The following is a 22,436-nucleotide window of genomic DNA, read 5'->3' as shown; positions in this document are numbered from 1 at the left end:
GTATATACTACACTTGTTACTCCTTTTTATTAATAACATAATTAAACAATTCATTTCTTCGGTTCTTTTATCTTATTTATTGCAGAGAGAGTGGCGGGTCGTATGTGTTGGTGCGCGTGGAGGTGGTGTCGCAGGGCGGCACGATGCTGGTGGTGCTGACGGACGCTGAGTGCGCGCCGCCGCCGCTGCGCATCGACAACCACTCGCCCGTCGCCATCATGTTTCATCAGGTGCGACACCCCTCCCCTCCCCTCATTTACTTTGAGCGAGTAGGTGTTACCAATGAGTTTTGTGGGTCATTCCTCAGGTGGGGTGCGCGGAGGAGTGCGTGGTGGGCGCGGGCGCGCGCGCGTGCTGGGCGCTGCCGGAGCCGGAGGGCGCGAGCGCGCTGGCTCTGCGCGCGCCGGGCGGGCCGCGGCTCGTGCTGCCGCTCGAAGCCGCCGCGCACACGCACCGCCTGCTCTATCAGAACTTCCTGTACGTCGCCTTTCCCGCCACCAGCGCCAGAGACAACAGCATGTCGAGTGCGGGCAAGCAGATATCGACCGACGACGACAGCGTGCTGGTACTGGAGGTGCCGGCGGGCAGCACGCGCGTCGTGCTCGGCAGAAAACGCTACGGCGATCGGTATGATAGACACGCGTTCAGCTAGCAGTGCGAGCGATGCGAGAGTGACAGTATTGTGGTGAGTGAGGTGGTTGTGTTGTGTGCGCAGGTCGCAGCTGTGGCGGCGCGCGGCGGGCGGGCAGCTGGTGCACGAGGGCAGCTCGCCGCCGCAGCCCACCGACGCCGCGCTGCCCGACGACTCCGCGCTGTCGCCGCACGCTATGGTCCGTTCCTGTTCTCCTTCATTTTTTGATTATGTAATATTAGTTATGGCGCTATTTTAGAATATGGAGAGTAATTTTGCACGTCCAGGTGTTGGACATAGAGGAGGCGGCGCCGCGGCCGGGCGTGGCGGCGGCGCTGGTGTTGCGGCGCGCGGACCCGCGGCGGCGCTCCACGCAGTCCTGGCGCCTGGTGCCGCCGGGCCGCATGGCCTGCGCGCACGCCAACCTTTGCGTGCAGCCTGACTCTCACGCCGCCCACGCCGGCCTCGTGCCGCTCGTGCCCGGTACGTTACGAGTCCGCTCTGGCTCGCCTCGCAGCGTCGGCCGCGCCGCGATAGCGGTGAACTAACGAGACACGATGTTCCAGGTGCTCGTGTCGTGCTGGGTCTGCCGGGCGGGCGCGCGGACGGCGGCGTGCCCCCCTCGCAAGCCGTCAGCTGGCACTCGTTACGGCCCGGCTGCGGCCGCCTCGACGTCTCGCTCTGCGCCGCCGGACCCACGCGCCTCGTGCGTATACACGACCACGAACATCCGGTACGTACTTACTTAATATTTACGACAAGCGCCTTCGTATCGTCATCGTCAGTTATATTAAAATTAATATGAGTTTATTGGTGTACTTTACGTTCTATTGGGGCATTCATCATCATCAGCTCGCTATACTTCCCTACTGAGAGGCTCAGAGCCTAGCATAAGTTAGGGATGACTAGGCCATAGTAACGCACGCTGGCCCAGTACATATGTAAATCTGAAATCGAATACTACAATATACCAAATATTGCAGGATTCGAACCCAGGACCTGCCGATTACAAGTCAAGAATTAAACCATTAAGTCACAGACGCTTTAGGCGCCCAATGGGCGCTGCACGAATGTTCGTGCTAGACCACTGACATTATTCGTTGAATTGTTATTTACTGAATAGGATTCGAATCGCATCGAGGGCGATGGCGAGGAAGAGGAGGAGTACGGAGCGGGGGCGGGGGCGGGGGCGGGCGAGTGGGGCGTGCGCGTGTCGCTGGGCGGGCTGGGCGTGTCGCTGGTGGGGCGCGCGCCGCCCGCCGAGCTGGTGTACGCATTGTTCGCGGGCGTGCGCCTCGAGCTGGCCCGCACGCCCCGCGCCGCCCTCGCCGCGCTCTCCGTAGACTCTCTGCAATGGGACAACCAGGTGACGTACGCGAAACTTGCGCGGACATACGAGCACCATTGTGTGGCCGATATAAAAATGTGAGGTGTTACAGCTGGTGGGTGCGGCGAGCCCGCTGGTGCACGCGGGCGGGGGCGGCGCGGCGGGCGCGGCGCTGCACGCGGCGGCCGAGCTGATGCCGGCGCCGGCGCGCCGCTACAACGCTTACTACTTCCGCCATCTCGTAGTCGCGCTGCGCCCCGTCGCCGTGCGCCTCGAGGAGAGGTGACTCAGAGCTGTTCGCAAACAATCAATATACATGCGGTAGGGTCGTGTGACCGCGATGTATCTGTTCCGGCGTGAAGGTTGATCCTGGTGCTGTGGGCGTGGGCGGAGCAGTGGGGCGGAGACGCGCAGGCGGCCGAGCAGCCCGACGAGGTGGAGTACGAGACTCGGCGCGTGCTCACCGAGCTGACGGCGCTGCACGCCACGCGGTACTACTTCGCACTCATCAAGCTCATCCCCGGACAGGTCGGGACCTTCCCCCTCCCCCCTCTCCCGATATCGTTTATCATATATACAATCTTTAGGTTCTTATTTATTGTCGTGCGTCAGATCCGGCTGTCGATGTACACGGCCAGCAAGCTGGAGCCTGCGCTGGGCGCGCTGAAGCAGCGGCTGGGCCTGACGCTGGTGCGGTTCGAGCACGCCGCCGTCGAGCTGGAGCCCTTCGTGCGCACTCACGTGTTCGACACGGCGGCCTGCCTCGCGCGACACGCCCTGCAACACTTCAAGGACGTGAGTATGTCGCCGCCCCTGTCCCCATACATACACACACACACACACGTTGCCGTAACCCCCCCCCCCTCTCCATCGTGTAGGAGCTCAAGTGGCAGGCGGCCAAGATCCTGGGCTCGGTGGACTTCCTGGGCAACCCGCTGGGCTTCATGGCGGACGTGTCGGAGGGCGTGTCGGGCCTGCTGCTCGAGGGCAACGTGGGCGCGCTCGTCAAGAACGTCACCCACGGCATCTCCAACTCGGCGGCCAAAGTCACAGGTAGGTAAACCGGCTCGGCTTATTTAAATATATCAGATGTGTGTATGTAGTAGTTCTACAGTCTATATGTTTTTATTGTTGTCTCGTATAAATTTTATCCTTTCACTTAAAATGTTGTAATATTGAACAGAGTCCCTGGGCGACGGGCTGGAGCGCGTGGTGGGCGACGAGGCGCACGAGGAGACGCGGCGGCGCATCCGCAGCGCGGCCGCCGGCGCACACCTCGCCGCCGGACTGCGCGGCCTCGGCCTCGGCCTGCTCGGTGCGCGCGCTCGCTCGCCGCTCTACTACTCGTCTCACATCACCCACATGCTTATACATTTGTCGCTGTTCTCGTATCAGGTGGCATGACGTCCCTGGTGAAACACAGCTACGAGGGCGCGACGCAGGAGGGGCTCGGCGGGTTCGTGAGCGGCGTGGGCAAGGGCCTCGTGGGCACCGTCACCAAGCCCGTCATAGGCGTGCTGGACCTGGCGGCCGCGGCCGCGGCGGCGGTGCGGGAGTCGAGTGCGCGCGCGGGCCGGGCGGCGCCGGCGCGCACTCGCGAGCCCCGCCCGGCGCCGCACACGGCCGCACTGACGCGCTACTGCCCGGCGGCGGCGCGCGGGGCGCAGCTGCTGCACGCGCTGGCGCCCCCCGCCTCGCCCGCGCTGGTGCACCCCGAGCGCTTCCTAGCGTACCGGCCGGTGCGCGGTGCGCCGCACGACATCCGCGCCCTGCTCACCGACACGCACCTCAGGATCTTCACCTGCAAGCACGACACGCCGCAAATCGTCATGGAGACCCATCTCAGGTATTATTATGATAAAGTGACGTATCCTGTATTCATCGAGCAGTCTGAACAATGCACTTCCTGTGTACCGGTGCAGCAACCTGGTGTCGTGCACGGCGGTGTACGCGGAGGGCGCGCACCTGGTGGAGCTGTGCGTGCGCGGTGCGGGTGCGGGTGCGGGCGCGGGCGCGGGCGAGGCGGTGCGGCGGCCGCGCGTGCAGTGCGACAGCGGCGAGCTGGCGACGTGGCTGGCGCGCTCGGCGGCGCACGCGCGTCAGCTGCACCGCGACCTGGCGCACACGCTGCTGCCGCATCCCGACCTCGGCTGAAACTATACTTATTTATCTATTTGCAACAATATCCGCCGTACAACAGTCAAATCATGTTTCAATTTTGACGTCAGACTGTTAACTGTTGCTAAATTATTTACTTAGTTCTGTTTCATATACATATATATTAATTTGTTTAATTAGGTAAAGCAACAAGTCAATGCTTTTACACACAAGTACTGATTAAACCAAAAATATTGTTAATCATTTAGTACAAATTTTATTAACTTATTACGTTTTCGTTTTTATATATTTATATTTTGTTTACGCAAAATCTTTATTTATCACAAATTTCTAGGGGTTTAAATAAAACATGTAACTTTTGATTTAGGGAATAGACATGAGCACAAGAAGACCATCACAAGCGAGCTGTTAGCTTGTTGCCGACATTTTTGTTACAAGATTTTTAATGAAAGCATTATTCTTAGTTCGTTGTTATTTAGTTTTACATTCCATTAAAGATGAAGAAGACATTGTTATTGTATCTGAGATGAGAAGATAATGTCATCTCGAGATAATACATCACTTACAAAACACATTTTATTAGTCAATGTGACGTCATAGCATCAAAAAATGTATTTAGTGTATATATGTCGCATAGTTATAGTATATTTATTGTTATAAGTTGAGCACAAAGTGTACGATGGATAGGGGGCGGTGGTAGAGGGGGGAGGGGGGGAGGGGGGAAGGGCGGTGACACCACTCCGCTGACATTGTTGTATTATTTATACTATTTATTGACACTTAGGGTATGTTCCGATATGCACTGCGAGCACTGCACAGTGCTATCACTGTAGAAAAATTCGTTCCGTTATGGACTGCCAGTACACTGCCGCAGTACCCTAGGGAAATATATGACGTCATAAATCGCCGCCATATTCTGCTGTGAGCACTGGCGTTTTCGAGGTAAGGTACTCGCAGTACTTTGATCACGTGATCAGTCAAAACCACCCGAGTGCCTCACATCTTATAAACAAAGCTACCGTATAATCAGAAAATGTTAAAGTTCTGTAATTAGTTTGGATTAATAAATAAAACAATGGAAGAATTGCAAAAATTAACCTTGTTAGACTGTATTGATAATGAAAAACATATTCTTTTTTATGAAAAATTACTTATTTTTATTACATTATAAATTCAATTTATAATTAATATTAATTAAAATATTTTTAATTTGACAGTACTCCAAAACAGTTTTTTTAATGTACTAGAAAACTTGAATACACTCATTTGAATGTCGCGTCAAAAAATGCGGTTGACAGTATACGAGATTGCGTTCCGTTTTAAATCGTAACCAGTATAACTGGCTATAAAGGAACGGCTTCACAGTATACTGAATTGACGTCACACTCTACAGTGGTCGCAGTGCATATCGGAACACACCCTTAAAAAGTTGTATCGGCGAAAGTAATTAGAATTAGTACATATTATATTATAATATTTTTGTATATAAATAAACTTTCAAGACCCTGTTATATAAAACAGAACATTTAGCATTTCATGTAACTATTAGATTTGGAAGATTTTTTGCAAAAGTATTTAGATAATTTCATAAAGTTATTACATAATAATTAGATACATCAAAGTACAGATTCAAAATTAACACGATTAGGTCTTGTATGACAAATGTATTTTTTAATTGTGAATTATTATTTAAAGCAATATAAATAAGAGAAGAGATGTTTTTAAATGGTTTTTTTGTAGTATAAGTAGGTTGAAGCGGTGCGAGGCTGTGCCGCTGCGACATTTCTACAGACTTATGTTTTTATGTTAAGACAATTACTAAGTTTGTCATTTAAAATATTTATTTATTTTAATTTTAAAGTACCTCTTACACGGGAATTATATTTAAAGGTTGTATTTAAAAAAAAAACAGTTTATATTCTTATTGCCAAAGTATCTGACTTAAATTCGATACTAACTTGTGACAAGTTAAAGTATGTACGAGTACTTGGTGTGATCAAATGGTTTGGTACGTGTACAATGTAAGACTTGTCCATTGCAGTTTATTTTCAGGGAAACTGTTTGTGAGATGATTAAGCAATAAATTGTTTCATATACATTGTTTTGTTTTTATTGTTATAACACATGTCTGCTTGTTTGACTTTCTATTCTATTCAACTTTTACTTGCAGATGAAGGCAAATTAAAATTAGCTTCCCTGTTATTAATTAGACTTTAAATGTGTGACACTAGGCATGATAATGAGTTTTTTTGTCTCCAACAGTCATCTAATACGGCCGATTATTTATAATATTATGTTCTTAAGGAAATGTGCACTGTTAATCATTTCATTTTCAACATGATGTCGAATGAGACCCAAAAAATTTGTAAAAAATTCAATACAAATTCCTTGATGTACAATTAACGACAAAGCCAATGAATGCTAGGTATGTTTTATTTTAATATGTTTAAGTAAACAGTTGACTTATCTTTTAACGTAAAAAAATAATGAGAGCTCAAGAAGCTGTTTACACAGCGTCGTACAAGGTCATACCTCACTCTGCGGCCGGCCACCGCCTGCGCGCCCGCTTCACCACCGCCGGCCCCGCTCTCACGCGGCATATACGTAAGTTATAACCTAAGGTCATCGCCTTTTGACCTCAACAAACTAAACTTATCAAAATCATGTAATACTTGTATAATTTTTTGATAATGGTTCTCGTCGGACGTTCGAGTCTCTTTTATTTAAACTTTATTGTTGTAATAGTAGTTGAAGCTGCGGTAATCGATACAAATAATTTATCGAAGTAAGTAGTGTCTGGAGTACCTACTTGCGGTTTGACGTCAATTTGCATTAAATAGTAAAGTTTTACATTTCATACAAACATATCTAAGTGATAACAATAAGCGGCTAATATAAATAAATAAACTACACGTCTATTAGTTACTGTGAAATTTATATAAAAAGTTTTGTTCATTTGATTTTTTTTTCAATAACTTTGTTTCTGTATGCAGCATGGCGACAGTAGACTACACGAAGGTGCCCATCCAGACGAAGGCGCTGTACGTGCCGCCATTGGAGGAGATGGCCGACGGTCAGTCTGTCTAGTCCCTTGAAGAAATAACTGCATTCACTAAGAAAAACTTTCATAACAGCTTTTGAGTGAAAGTGGCAAAAAACAAAGGCGATTCATAGAAAATGTTGTTACTCCAGTATGATGTCTGCTAATTTCGTCGTTCTTCACTTCTTATTACTTCCTTATTAAGTATTTTATATTTGTCACCTATTGCAACCGCAGTTTCTTGATACCAGATGAACGATTGTGGATTTCGTAGCAGAGTTCTGTCAGCTCATCGAAAATGTTCAAGACAAAAGAGAACTTATCGCGATGTGTGTTGCAGTACTGTCGCACGAGCTGCGGTCCACGTTTGAGACTGTGGAGGTGTCCGTGGTGGACTGCCCCGACCTTACGCAGCCTCCCTTCGACCTGCAAGCGCCAGGTCAGTGCAGTTTACCATAAGTATACACACAAGAACCCGGAACTTAAGTTGTAAACTAAATTAAGATGATCTAAAATGATTTTTATGTTCATTTTATTTAAAATGTAAATCACCTCCGTAACCTAGATCAAACATTACTAGAAATTATTTATTAGTTCAATCTCGTCAGACCACGTAGTATGCAAAGCTTCAACACCGGTAGCGAGTCCGTGTTGACTCTGCTATTACATTGCGGCAGCAACTGATTGCAGTTTATCTCTGTTTGTTATGTAACTATGTACACACACAGTGTCTGTTTGTACAGACAATGTAACAGCGCGCACTATTTGTGATCGATTGTTGTGTTTGCTAATTAAATCAATCACTAATTAGTTACAGCAAACAAAAAAAAAATAGCAGATATCATAAGATCGGCTCAATAGGGGAATTAGGAATATTTTTGATATTTTATGACTAGGCTTCGTAATATTTGTACGTTTTTTTACATTTTATATAGTATGGTTACACTATGTACTATGACCCAAGTCATCCTTAACTTAGGGTGACTTGATTTGACTTAGGTTAACTTGAGGCCCTCAGTGGGGCCGTATAGTGAGCTGATGATGATGGTTACAATGAAAATTAGCGGTCATGATAAAATTCCAATATAAACATGGTCTGTGATGTTGATAATAATTTGATCCCAGCGCCAGCGTTCTAACTTACGTCACTATTTCCAATAAAAAGTGTGTCGATATACAACTGTGTCTGTGATGGATGATATTAAGATCGTTTACAATAGAATCTACTAATTTTTATAAATATGTACATCAAAATCGTACAGAACAAACAAGTTACAACTTATTTTCCGCATTATATGTAATTGGTGATATGCAGGCATATCGGGTAACGCGACGCTGGTGGAGATCGGCGGACCGCCATACCTGATGCCTCTGGTGCAGCGCGATAAGGTGTACGACTTGGCGGCGCTGCTGCGGCATCTGCGCCGCGACCCCGCGCTGCTGACAGGCGCCGGCGCCGGGCCCTGGCCCTACATCGGCGTTAACTGCGAGGTCACAACCGACGCACTTTCTTTCTTTCGATGCTCGTGCCTACTAGTGTTTGACTTTAAGCGATGATAAAAATGTGAGTTTCGAACGCAGGGCATCATCAACCTCCGCATGCAAGACGGCGCGGTGCGGCAGGGCACGCGCGTGGTGAGCGTGCAGCCGGTGGGCGCGGCCAAGGGCAGCAGCGGCTACCTGCAGCGCCGCCTGCCCGACGCCGAGACGCGCACGGCGCTGCTCGGCAACTACCTGCTGAGCGACGGCGCGCCCGGCAAAGTGCTGCGGGTGGTGGCCAAGCGGCGAGTCGGCGCCGACAACTTCATCACGGCCATCAGACGCGCTCTGCAGGCGCGGTACGGGGAGCGCGGGGTGGGGCTGGGCGGCGCCTTCGTGCTGCGCGAGGGCCGCGTCAAGCACCACGTGATGCCGGACTTCTCGTCGACGGCGCTGTGCAGCGACGAGGACATCGACCGCTGGCTGCACTACTTCGAGATGCGCGCGCCCATCGTGCACGTGGGCACGCTCGTCACCGCCGACCTGGGGCTGGACCTGCGCGTGCAGCACTTCCACGGGTTCAGCGCGCACGGCGACGGCGGCCACTACCACTACGACACGACGCCCGACTCCGTGCACTACGAGGGCTACTTCACGCCCGCCGACACCATCGTGCGTGTGGACGCGCCGCGGGACACGCACGCATTCGGCCGAGACTGAGCGCCCTCGCGATTATTGTTAAGGCTCGCTGTGACTCGCTAAGGTCCAATTTGTTTTGTTATATCACTTTATAAATATAAGATGTTGTTTATTACAATGCATTATTTTTTTTTAATAACTTGCAATGCTCCAACAACATGGACATATTGGAAGCAGCAGGTAGCGCTCTCTGGACGGAGACGAGTAGTACCTGCGCCATGCTGTCGAAGAGTTCCCGAACGGGTTCAATAAATCACGTGTAACTTTACTAAAGTGGATAGAAAATGAAATACGCATATGATTGTGTATCTCTCTATATTACCAAATATTCTGCTTTGACACAAGAAATATGAATTATGAAAGCTACATGTATGTATTGTATACAGTGGGGGAGGACGAAGCGGGGATTTTAGAATTTACTCGAGTGTTGGAGTTAGTTAACAAACCAAATCTTAGGCTTCCTTAAACGTGCAGCTCTATATGGTGAGTTCTATATGTGGTGGGAGTACTTGATCACTTGCAAAGTTCCTCCATTACATTTAACAGCCACATTTGAGTGACTTCCAAAATTCCCGCTTTTCCTCTCCTACTACAGAGTTTGAATACAAAATGGTCATTACACTAGAGACGTGCGGCGACTTGCGCCCTCATTATTGTCACAGTTATTACAACATAATGAGACCTGTTACTTTGAAAATTAAACTTACAAAATGCATAAATACAAAAAAAAAACAATGACTTTAAAACAAATATAACAATTGTGTATTACATTTACAAAGAGTTGATATTGTAGTCGCTAGACATGTTCAATGTGCAGTGTGAACTGCGCACACAACATTGAATTGTAGACATCTGGTCGCAGCCGGCTCATACACAGACATACTACAAACAATACATTTTACATACAAAAATATCAACGAGTTATATTTACATACATATGTGTCTTGAAATTGACATCGACACATTGACTTAAACACTAATATATATCAAATTAAATAATAATTCATTAAATCACAATACAATTGGATGCCGACAGCAAATAATATAGAAATTAATGTATTTTGCATAGAGTTGTTTGTCTGTCTGTGTCGCTCATTGTCACTACAATTCATTTACAAATAGAAATATGTTTCTTATATAATAAAAATCCACCGAAAAATATTATTTAACATGATTCGAGTTTAAAAATTACTAACTGCAATACTTAAGTTTTTTTAGACATACAATAACAAGCAATTTAAACAAAATTTAAAAAATAAGTTATATACAATTTGTTTAAATACATTGATTGTATTCTAATACTTATAACATTTACACAATGAGTTTGTTGATCACATCTCAGACTATACATACATACATACATACATATCTCGCTAGATCAACATACGAGCGTTGCCGTGAGTTTGCACTGCAGAAACATTTACATGAAAACATTACGTAATGATCCAGTGCACTCACTTAGAACAGAGCAGCTGTTCTGCAGAGCGGACTCACAACACTGTGAGTCCGCTCTCTCTGCAGTCCAGTCATACATCCTCCATGACGTGAATAATGTATCCCTTCTTACCTTCATAGCTTTATTTACATTTACTTTCATAATGATGAAGAACTTTATTTTTCATATCAAAAATCATAAAAAGTGACTTTAACAATCTACATTCTACAAGGACAGTACTTGTTGACAAGAATTAAATTCGCTACCCACTTAAGATCGAATATCTTTTAGAATATGTTATCATGAGAGCTATAATTTAGCACATATCGACGCTGGAAAGCATAAACGCTGTAACCCTTGAAATCGTGAATATGTTTTGCACACGTTAATAATTTGAACCATTATCAAACGATAATGATTTTATTATAGGTTAGCACAAACTACACAACATTGCTAAATACCGCATGCTTGTAGGCGTATCAGCTCACGAGTTATCATTTTTTGGCTCTCCTGTAAAGTTCATACTTTCGGGGTTACAGCGTTTACGATTTCCAGCGTCGATATATTAAAGGTTACTGTGACAAGTTTTCGAATATAATTGCATTGTGGGGAAATAAACGAGATAAAAAAAATTAAATATAGAATAGTAAAATTAACTAACATTTTAACATTCAGTCATCACAAAATCATTTAACACAAGAATTAAACATTAACTGGAATTCAATATAAAACTTCATTTACACGACTAAAGTTCTGAATGTTTCAAAATTTGAAATTGAGAAACGCGGAAAAAATGACAGGGGCTTTGTTTAGCATCACCGTCAGTGATGCTGCATGTAAAGATGCACATGAAATGAAATAGGACCAGCGATGGTTCAGGAGCGGAAGAAGCGCACGGCGCGCACCACGTACTGGCGGCAGATGGGGCACTCCGCCAGCTGCTTGGAGCAGCGCGTGCAGGCGGCGATGTGGCCGCACTCCAGCAGCACGCACTCCAGCAGCGATGGTTCAGGAGCGGAAGAAGCGCACGGCGCGCACCACGTACTGGCGGCAGATGGGGCACTCCGCCAGCTGCTTGGAGCAGCGCGTGCAGGCGGCGATGTGGCCGCACTCCAGCAGCACGCACTCCAGCAGCGATGGTTCAGGAGCGGAAGAAGCGCACGGCGCGCACCACGTACTGGCGGCAGATGGGGCACTCCGCCAGCTGCTTGGAGCAGCGCGTGCAGGCGGCGATGTGGCCGCACTCCAGCAGCACGCACTCCAGCAGCGATGGTTCAGGAGCGGAAGAAGCGCACGGCGCGCACCACGTACTGGCGGCAGATGGGGCACTCCGCCAGCTGCTTGGAGCAGCGCGTGCAGGCGGCGATGTGGCCGCACTCCAGCAGCACGCACTCCAGCAGCGATGGTTCAGGAGCGGAAGAAGCGCACGGCGCGCACCACGTACTGGCGGCAGATGGGGCACTCCGCCAGCTGCTTGGAGCAGCGCGTGCAGGCGGCGATGTGGCCGCACTCCAGCAGCACGCACTCCAGCAGCGATGGTTCAGGAGCGGAAGAAGCGCACGGCGCGCACCACGTACTGGCGGCAGATGGGGCACTCCGCCAGCTGCTTGGAGCAGCGCGTGCAGGCGGCGATGTGGCCGCACTCCAGCAGCACGCACTCCAGCAGCGATGGTTCAGGAGCGGAAGAAGCGCACGGCGCGCACCACGTACTGGCGGCAGATGGGGCACTCCGCCAGCTGCTTGGAGCAGCGCGTGCAGGCGGCGATGTGGCCGCACTCCAGCAGCACGCACTCCAGCAGCGATGGTTCAGGAGCGGAAGAAGCGCACGGCGCGCACCACGTACTGGCGGCAGATGGGGCACTCCGCCAGCTGCTTGGAGCAGCGCGTGCAGGCGGCGATGTGGCCGCACTCCAGCAGCACGCACTCCAGCAGCGATGGTTCAGGAGCGGAAGAAGCGCACGGCGCGCACCACGTACTGGCGGCAGATGGGGCACTCCGCCAGCTGCTTGGAGCAGCGCGTGCAGGCGGCGATGTGGCCGCACTCCAGCAGCACGCACTCCAGCAGCGATGGTTCAGGAGCGGAAGAAGCGCACGGCGCGCACCACGTACTGGCGGCAGATGGGGCACTCCGCCAGCTGCTTGGAGCAGCGCGTGCAGGCGGCGATGTGGCCGCACTCCAGCAGCACGCACTCCAGCAGCGATGGTTCAGGAGCGGAAGAAGCGCACGGCGCGCACCACGTACTGGCGGCAGATGGGGCACTCCGCCAGCTGCTTGGAGCAGCGCGTGCAGGCGGCGATGTGGCCGCACTCCAGCAGCACGCACTCCAGCAGCGATGGTTCAGGAGCGGAAGAAGCGCACGGCGCGCACCACGTACTGGCGGCAGATGGGGCACTCCGCCAGCTGCTTGGAGCAGCGCGTGCAGGCGGCGATGTGGCCGCACTCCAGCAGCACGCACTCCAGCGGCGCCGCCATGCAGATCTTGCAGCACTCCTCCGTCGGCAAGTTGTCTATATCTGCACACGACACAACACTCGTTACACTGTCGCCGTGCTGTCTGTCTGTCTGTATGTGTGGGGGGGGGGGGGGAGAGCGTACCTCTATGCAGCAGGGTGTGGTCGCGCAGCAAGGTGCGCGCGCGCTGCAGCAGGTCGACGCGCTCGAGACAGCCGCGGAACTCGACGCGGTTGCGCCGCAGCAGCTGCTTCAGCTGGCGCACGTTCAGCCGCTCCAGCTCCGCCTCGCTCAGACGCTCCAGACTTATCTGGTCCGGACTCTCTGCAATTGTTGCACCATGTACGTGAATAAAAAACACATGTCCGTGTAACTTATGTGTTATTAATCCCATGTAAATGTACCGACCTGGCTGACGGTCCATCATGGGCTCGTCCTGCAGACTGGTGGTGTCGGCGTCGTCGGCGGGCGCCCGGTGCAGCTCCAGCTCGGAGGCGGCGCGCTGCGGAGTGCCCGGCGCCTCAACCTGCGCCGGCGCCCGCCCGCCCGGCGCCGGCGCGGCTCGCTTGGCGCCCCCGCCGGCCGTCGCGAGGCTGCCGGAGCTCCTGGGGCCCTCTTCGGGCGCCGTGCTCACCTCGCTCGCGGACGCGGCGCCCGTGGCGGCCGCCCGCTGGCTGAGATCGCTGGTCGTCAACAGCACCGCCGAGTCTTAAATTAAAATAAATAAATTAGGTACTGATGATACAGCATTGCAGTACTAGCACGGGGTGGTGTGCGATCACCGTTGGAGAGGGGCTCGGCGGGCGTGGTGACGAACTCCCAGCCGGCGTCGTCGAGGTCCTCGATCTCGAGGCAGTCGGCGGTGTCGACGTGCGCGGAGTCCTGCGACTCGCGACGCGCGCCCACCTCCGCCCCCTGCACCCCCGGCGCCCCCTGCACCCCCTGCGGCTGAGGCTGCTCGGACACCACCGGCCGCACGTCGCGCTCACCACCTGTACATACACAAACAAACAAATTAAAACCTCCAGGTGATATGTGACTACAATTTGATTATTAGTAAATAAATACAAATAGAGATTTTCATGGAGCACCATGATTTATAAACAAGTACCAGGTGTGGGCGTGAAGCGGCGGTCCGCGGGGTGGGCGTGTTCTGGGGCGTGGGCGGGGTCTCCGGGGCCGGTGCGGGGGCCGCACGGTGTCGCATGCACGTGCGTCGCGTTGAAACAGCTGCCTGCAAGTTACCGTTATCGATCAAGCATGATGTAAAACTCCATTAAATACATAAATTTGTCGGCAGAATTTATGTATTTTGTAATAATGTAATGTATTTCTCAATAAATGACAAATCAATAATTAACCTCAATGTTATATGACAACTTTCCCCAATAATAATTTGTATTATTTGGTCTCAACACTAACATTACACTTACCGATGATGAATCTAACATTTGACATAAGTTTTAACATAATTAAATAAATTATAGTATATTTTGATTTTCTTCACAAAATTGCACTATGTTTAAAAGAAACTATGAACATTATCACTGAACACCTCTTATAACATACAGTACAATATTAATAACATATTCAGAACTATTTAAAGCAAAATTGAATAATAATGTAATCCAATATCACAACTAGACAATGTAAGCACACAGTTGCTTATAGTCTTGTGTAGGAAAAAAGTACTTATGTTAGCAAAAAGCGAGTTTCAAATTATTGTTTGTATAAGCTGCAATACAACACTGGAGGTAAATTATGTAATACAGTGTCACTCACAAGCACTCTATTTTGTTTTATATGTACATACATTTTTTAAAATTTAATAATATAGATGAAATGTTATTTTTTTTTTCAATATAAATGTTATTTATAAGCAATAAATAATATATAACTTATTTTCATTAGCTATTTTTAGACTATTCAAGGGAAGTAAGTACTAGTCACCCACTTGCTTTCATTGAGTCATTTTTATAAAATTTAAATAGTCAAGAAATGCTATATGTTATGTATGTATAAATGTGTTTGTATGTAGAAGCTAAGATGTAACAAACAAACTGAAGAGGAGCAGTATCTCACTGCGAGCGGGCTGGGGGTCTCTTGGGGTGTCTCGCTGGGGGGCGCGAATGTCGAAGGCAGAGTTGAGAAAGTCATTGATGTTGTTGGTGAGGCCCTTGAGGCCACTGAAGGCGCCGCCGCGAGCACCGCGTCGCCGGTACGCCGCACTGTTCACGTGCGACACGCACAAACCCACCAGCTCATCTTTTTCTAAAACAAAACAACAACCCATTCTAACTATTCAGTCTAGTCTAGTCTAGTTCTAGTCAACTAACTATTCATAATTATAAATGTGAATGTTTGGATGTACGGATGCATGAATGGATGGATGTTTGTTAGAAAGTATATCCAAAACAACTGCATACATTTCACTGAAATTTGGCATAGATGTAGAACAAAGTCTGGAAGAAGATTAAGGTTAAGGGGAGGACAACTTAATAAGTCAGCCTAAAACAATTGACAAATACTGATAAGATTGTTATTCTTAATAGCTTAGTTTATTATCAATTTGTATTGTAGGATTATTTGTAAAATTACTATTATAATTGTTACTTATAATCATAAATTTATAGCACTCAGTTTACCCTGGGGAAGTACCTCATCATCATCAGCCCACTATACATCCTAACTCAGGGGCCTAGGCCATAGTCAACCATGCTGGCCAAGTGCTGGTTGGTTGACTATAAATATCTACAAATATCTTTGAATTTCTTCAGATATGTGCATCAAATAGATGTACACATGAAAATTGAAAAACAAATTGATACATGACACCATTTCCAGGACCTACAGATCACAAATCAAGTGCTGAACCCCTGAGCCACCGACACTCTACCTATCTACATGTTGCATTTCATAACTAACATGAAAGTAATCTTACTAATATTGTAAATGCAAATGTTTAGATGGATGGATGGATGTTTGAAGGTATCTCTGGAAAGACTCAACAGATCTTGATGAAATTGGCACAGATTTAGCACATTGTCTGGAAGAACACATAGACTAATTACTATTTTTTTTAATTCCGCGCGGACAGTCATGGGCGACAGCTAGTCAAACATAAGTCTTAAGGGTAACTTACACATGATTATGAATTTATGTGGTTAATACTGCAGATGAGATTGGCAGTTGAACTAGAATTTGTATATTGATCTAGTTTAGATTGATCTAAAAATGTTTTGCCCAGTTCCCCCAATAGTCAGTAATATAATGTGTTTAGTGGGTATGTTTGTAGGTTAAATTGCTTTACCAATTTATAAGTATAGTGTCATTTGTTCCATATTCCTTCCCGAAGTGACACAGAGGTAAGATAGACGGTCAGGTTTGTTGTTGTAATGCAAAAAAAACAATATGCAACTATAATAGAAGAGAAAAATTGTTGAGTAGTCTGCTACCTTTGTATGCACTGGCAGGTCACTATAGAATATATATGTCTAAATGGTTGTATATAAGTGTAGAAGTGTAGAAGAATCAATCTAGAATGTACATGCAATTATAAATTTTTTAACGCACCGACGCAGCCTCGCGTAGAGATATTTTGATGTTGTAAGAAGCACTGCAAGTCTCGAACTTTTAGGTGGGTGATGGCATGCCGGGAGAGTGGCCGAGTTGATAGTACTCGACATGGTGCGCACATGATGCCACCGCCACGACGAAGACATCCTGCACAATAATATCGCTCGCACTCAGAGCAAACCCGTTTTCGCTTAAATACACTGAATTGAACGGCGCAACTCTCGCACGGCATTTTAGAACACCCACGTCCTGACTTTACCATCTGACATACTAAACATTAAAAGGCACTTCACCAATTTCTTTTAATTTATTATGAATACATGACATTGTCGTACTGTTACAGTTTTGCTTTAAATTAATTATAATGAAAAAAAACCAAAACATCACACAACTGCCATCATGGAAAACAACGTTCCGTTTTAACAGATTCTCATAAAGTTTCACCAAAAAATAAATATACTTTTTACTTAAAAGCATATTTTACATTATAACTATACAATTATCTAATTTCCGATGAAAATAAAACTAATACTGTAATCGTCACCATGTTTCTGAACTTATGGATCGAGGAGTGAATCTAAAATCTTTTATGGCACGGCGGCTCGATGTGTTTCTTTTTCCTTTCGATCCTATTCCTAATCATAATTCCATGAGATAATACACAGCCGCAGCTGCTAGCTATGACCCTTAGGAGCCAGAAATCGTGCTGACCCGCTTACCAAAGTATGGGCTAAACTTGTTGTCAAGAGCCAAATCTAGAATCAAAAAATAAAGCGAAATTATTACCTGTTCAATTAAAGAGGAAAAAATTATCATGAAATTAAATCAAATAAGGTTAACGTTTTGTCGCTTTAAAGTAACTATTCGTCAAAAGTGCCAACATGTAAACGGCAGGCGCTAGTTTTGCTAATTTATTCTTTGTTCTAAACAAAAAGTGAACTTTTCTTAGATTGCCGTGCCAGTGTTTACATTTTTATGAAATAATTCATAAACATTCGATATTCGTGAACGGAGTGACAGTGAGATCAATCACTATTTCAGCGGTAAGAATAATTGGCAGGCCCGAACCAAACAACAGCGAGCGAGAGACGAACCAAGCTCCAGCTTCTCCACTGACCCGAGCCTGAGTCCGTAGCCTAAATATTTTTCTTTTGCATATCTCATCTTTCTTTATTTTTAATAATTCTCCACTATTCTACATGGATTCAAATTCAAAAAACGCATTTTAGGCATTTTAGGTAAAAAGTAAGTTGTGAACATTCATAGACCAATTGTGACGATTATTTTGTTTATTAAATGACAAAAAGGGAGAAATACGAAGTTTACTGCACACTGAGTCACAGTGAGTCTGTGATTACTTACGCCTTACTTCAGTCTTATTAATTACATGAAAAGATGAAAATCGCATGTCTATCAGTTAATTAAAGGACTTTATTTGTTTTACAAAATTCAACAACTCGTTTATTCAATTTTAAAGCGGGAAAGTGTTGTGCATTGCGCGGGCGCGGCAATCTCGCACGCTTCAAATGTTCCACCAAAATTTATCTATACCTACCGTATTACGTACGTTATTACACTTTCATTAATTTATATGCATTTTATGTATTCACATAATTCCATTAATAATTTTCATTATATCTCTCGTAGCTGAGGTGTCCGAGTGGTTAAGGAGTTGGACTTGAAATCCAATGGGTTCTACCCGCGCAGGTTCGAATCCTGTCCTCAGCGATTATCTTTTTGTCCGTTGTGTTAAGTGATAAAGTTTACTTTTTACAAGTGGACTTTGAAAACATTGCTTAGAATTATCAAGTATAAAACTAATTTAAAAATTAATTTAATTTAAAATTGTTGTCATGGCTATCATGACTAGGTTGCTCGCAATTTCGTCGGTGCAGAAATTCTCCTCAAAAACATTCTCGTCAAAGTTCTGTCCAAAAAGGTCCATCCACTTCGCAGATTACCCGAAACAAATGCGAAATTGTGGACAGACAGATAGATATAATTTTAAATATTCTATTTTCGTTATCAGCAACGTAAATACATCATGTGTTCGAAAAATACATGTTTTTTTTTCGATTACACACTGACATTTCAATTTTATTAAATATATAGATAGCGCGAGATTGAACCTAGGCTGGTACCTAATACGAGCAAGACTGTTGTTGTCATTGCCTACTGACATCATACAAATTCTAAAATGACTAAATTAAATATAATGGCCAAGAATCTTTTTAACACAGCTGTGTCAAGGCAGCTGGTAAATAGGGAAAACTGTTTTGAAGTTTGCAAAAATTGATTCGAGGAAAACGGATTCTTTCAAAAGTTCACAACAATATGACATATTGAGTAGACGCGTGACTCGTCACCGGATTCTGAGAACCGAATGAGTAACCAGGTTTAGAGTTAAAAAAAATCGGGCGGTAAAAGTGACCATATCAGCTTTTAATAGAAGAATATAATAAAAGGAATATACGCTAAAGGTTCTACTAATAGACACAGTCTTCGTTTTTATTTTTACGTTATTTATTAAATACCACCAACAGTGGTCACTATTCGTACGCATTTTCGTGAAATGATCACTCTATCATACCGTTTTTGGATAACTTTAATTTGGAATTATGTTTTTTTTCCTTTGCATACTCAACTACGAAACGTAAGTAACTCCTGAGGATAAAAATAGCAATATTGTCAATACGTTGCACTTGCCGATGTTATCTAAATAATGCTTATTGAGTGAAATTATTAATTAACAACATAATTATTATGAAAATAAGCTTACTTATTTATATCTATACCCAGATGAGGTTTTCTTTTTTTTTACTTTATTATTTCGGATAAGTTATGACTATGACTAAGAGTAGAATAGACTATACAAAAAGATATTATAACTAATCATTTATAAACAATATTATTTAATAAACATTATTATATTCAATTAAAACAATACACGTTCTTCGGTTTTATTTGCTTATTTCATGTTTATTGTATCATCTAAAATATTTTAGTACCTATTGTATTTGAGCTATATTTATTTTATTAAGAACGAACGGACACAATAGTTACTACAATTTAGTTCAATTCGCCACACACAATTTCTAACATTTTTAAGTGTGCTATTTCATCTGGACGTATACGAGGTCAACAGCGCGGCGCGGGGGCACTCAGTGGAATTGGGTGCAGGCCGGCGGCGGCTGCGGCTCTGCTCACAACATACAGAGGACTGCTTCAGATTACAGTCGAGTGGGTCGTTTCATTTCTGAAACACGCGGCCTCCTCCCCAGTTGTTGACCCCGCGCAATAAACGGAGGCTTTAACATTCTCCAATTTCCCTCCGCACTTTAAACCCAGCAGTTCGCCATCCTTTTGCCAGCTTCTATTAGATCTTTTTCCAACGGTGTAAGGTTCATTTTTAAACGTAGGAATAGGGGAAGGTATTAAGGGAAGTAGGTTAGACGGCTTATACTTGCCAGTTTCTCGCGAAATGAAAGACTTTTTGTGAGTCGTTCGTTTGAGCGGGAAGAGTACGGGGCGGCCACGACTTGGGCCGGGTCGGGAGCGACCGAAATCCTTGCAAGCGGCACTGTATGAAAAACGCTTTGAAAAACAGTTTTTATGTTAGCCCTTAGGGTATATAACTTTCACAAAGCTTAGGAATATTAATTCAAGAAAATAAAACAAACTAGTCGGTGTCGTCACCGGACGATCAAACGTGAGTTAAGCCGTTTCTTAATTAATTAAAATAAAACACTTTAGTAAAAAATTATACATTGTAGTTTTATCGTTATTTTTGTTTTTATTTGAGAGCTCTGTTCTCCTCTTATTGTAATGGAACAAAAGGCATACACATTAGAATCCACTAGAATAATTAGACATAATGAGCAAGCAAACACATTTTAACAAACTTAAGTACATATTTTTATTGAAGTAAGTACAAAGAGAAGAAGTTCAATCTGGCACGTGTTATTTTTGACCAGATGGTCAATGACTTGGGGTTGATTAGCTGACGCCGCTCGCGCGGGGCATCCCTAAGTACTGCGCAACCTGCAAAGCGCAGCACATTTTGTGGAATCGCAGTGTTGCACAACTGCACATGCGGCTTGCTTGTCTAACACAACAGCTTTGCAATCTTGTGATATTTGAGCCGCTATTTCGTCGATGATTTTACTTTAACTGCCATCGATTTACACTTAATTAATTTCAAGTGACAGGTGATAAAGCCTTTGATTTGTTAATATTATTTTAAGGTTACTACGGGTGTCTCTACGTAAATTTAGAAATGGGACTTTCATATTCGTAGTAACCACAAGCAAAAATTTTAAAAAGTTTACAGTGCCCGTATCCTCTATTTAGCAAATATAAAGTACTCGTAAAATATCCTGTTGTCATAACTACACTTTTATAACATGCTCTAAAATATAGAAAAATCGACAGCTGATATCATAAAACTTATTCACTGGAAGAACACAATTTTTTTTAACATTTTGAACTTAAATTGTTAGCTTCTAGACTCACAATGGATAGACATAAAAGTCTTATAGAACTCTCAAAGTATTGTAACGATGGAAGACGAAAATTAAATCCAACACGAGTAAGATTTATATTTAACGAAGTCAGAGAACTTGTGACAGGGAAGAATTTACTCGTAATTTATTCACAATTGTTCATCTTCAAGCCGGTAAAAGTTGTGGAAAATGAGGCAATTATAATTGAATTTAGTATTTTCACAACTTCTACTGAGCTTTTCATGATTCATGAAACAGTTATCATAGATATTAGTTTGCTCACTTCAAAAGACTTTGAATAATTGCTAATTTCCCGCAAGTGCCGGACGAGGCCGGGGCGTAAGGCAGGGCGGGGGTGGGGGCGCAGGTACAGAGGCTGTGGGATCGATACAGGGCCCGCCCTGCGCCCTTCGCCCCTTGCCCTGTACCACCGCCATGCGCCCCGGGCGGCACAGGATGGCGCGAAGGGACTCCTCAAGGTCGTTCGAGTCGATCTTAGCAAGTAAACACTTGAAAGTTATCTTAACTCACTTAGGTTAGTGTCGGATGATCTTTAATAGTTTGTTATACGAATGAGACCAAACTGAATCTTTTTTTCTTTTCTTAAGAAACAAAATCTTTAAAACCTATAGTATAATTAAGTATATCTATTTTTCAAAGGTGTAAAGTGCAGAATTGTAAGAATACGTAAGTACAACACAAAGAGCCTTTGCCTTGCCTTACCTGGTGCATTACGATGTATATCATTTCTTTTTATCTATAAAATTGTGAGCGAAAAAAAAAGGTTGTTTACGAGTGATAATACAGCGCCGTGTCGCCACATCGCCTGTCCCGTGTCGGCCGCGTCCCGTCGCCCGCTCGGCGCCGGCGCCAGGAAGAAATTCGAGAACGACTTCCGTTATTTTGCTGACACGTCATCATAACTACAATAGTTTATGGTTGCTGTATATGTCGTAAATAAATAGACATGTAGACATTAATATGAGTCACCTTGAGGCAGTTATGGACCATGGATGACGATTACCCTCATATACTTACATTTGTAACAAAATTTCTTTATCTGAATGCTTATAATCTCTGTTTATTTACTTATTGGGTTATATTTATAACAATCAATTTATAAAATTATTACTTCCAGTGTTCCTATTGTTATAAAGTTCATCATCTTACACCTCAG

The 22,436-nt window shown here is 45.4% G+C and overlaps 3 protein-coding genes, 1 long non-coding RNA gene and 1 other non-coding gene across 7 annotated transcripts; 4 read left to right on the top strand and 1 right to left on the bottom strand.

Annotated features, from left to right (window-relative positions):
* The first annotated feature begins 1,032 nt into the window (after nt 1-1,032).
* Nucleotides 1,033-1,824, top strand: LOC123723637. Its single transcript, XR_006756803.1, has 3 exons — nt 1,033-1,114; nt 1,198-1,364; nt 1,755-1,824. It is a non-coding gene; the product is annotated as an uncharacterized LOC123723637 (long non-coding RNA).
* Nucleotides 1,825-1,984: 160 nt separating this feature from the next.
* LOC123723608 (vacuolar protein sorting-associated protein 13D-like) lies at nt 1,985-4,112 on the top strand. Its single transcript, XM_045686796.1, has 8 exons — nt 1,985-2,002; nt 2,071-2,240; nt 2,321-2,486; nt 2,571-2,753; nt 2,837-3,011; nt 3,142-3,273; nt 3,354-3,804; nt 3,881-4,112. Exons 1-8 carry the CDS (start codon nt 1,985-1,987, stop codon nt 4,110-4,112), a joined length of 1,527 nt encoding a protein of 508 aa, XP_045542752.1.
* Nucleotides 4,113-6,593: 2,481 nt separating this feature from the next.
* Nucleotides 6,594-9,392, top strand: LOC106713864 (ester hydrolase C11orf54 homolog). 3 transcript variants are annotated; one of them, XM_014506754.2, is made up of 5 exons: nt 6,594-6,680; nt 7,070-7,149; nt 7,457-7,555; nt 8,432-8,607; nt 8,698-9,392. In XM_014506754.2, exons 2-5 carry the CDS (start codon nt 7,071-7,073, stop codon nt 9,313-9,315), a joined length of 972 nt encoding a protein of 323 aa, XP_014362240.2. In that variant the 5' UTR covers nt 6,594-6,680; nt 7,070; the 3' UTR covers nt 9,316-9,392. The 3 variants fall into 3 exon arrangements, with proteins under 3 accessions (XP_014362240.2, XP_014362239.2, XP_014362241.2); XM_014506753.2 differs by lacking the exon at nt 6,594-6,680 and adding an exon at nt 6,748-6,861; XM_014506755.2 differs by lacking the exon at nt 6,594-6,680 and adding an exon at nt 6,848-6,915.
* A 3,602-nt stretch (nt 9,393-12,994) lies between these two features.
* On the bottom strand, nt 12,995-17,147 carry LOC106713858 (E3 ubiquitin-protein ligase rififylin). The gene is made up of 7 exons (XM_045686788.1): nt 16,755-17,147; nt 15,243-15,452; nt 14,293-14,415; nt 13,964-14,173; nt 13,590-13,889; nt 13,326-13,505; nt 12,995-13,243 (listed from the first exon to the last, which is right to left on the bottom strand). The coding sequence occupies exons 1-7, from the start codon at nt 17,017-17,019 to the stop codon at nt 13,068-13,070; spliced, it is 1,464 nt and encodes a 487-aa protein (XP_045542744.1). The 5' UTR covers nt 17,020-17,147; the 3' UTR covers nt 12,995-13,067.
* A 1,256-nt stretch (nt 17,148-18,403) lies between these two features.
* Nucleotides 18,404-18,485, top strand: Trnas-uga. Its single transcript has one exon. It is a non-coding gene; the product is annotated as a tRNA-Ser (tRNA).
* Nucleotides 18,486-22,436: the final 3,951 nt, after the last annotated feature.

The sequence above is a fragment of the Papilio machaon genome, chromosome 4 (genome assembly GCF_912999745.1).
Source record: "Papilio machaon chromosome 4, ilPapMach1.1, whole genome shotgun sequence".
Taxonomy (NCBI): domain Eukaryota; kingdom Metazoa; phylum Arthropoda; class Insecta; order Lepidoptera; family Papilionidae; genus Papilio; species Papilio machaon.
This window is presented reverse-complemented; position numbering and strand designations above follow the sequence as displayed.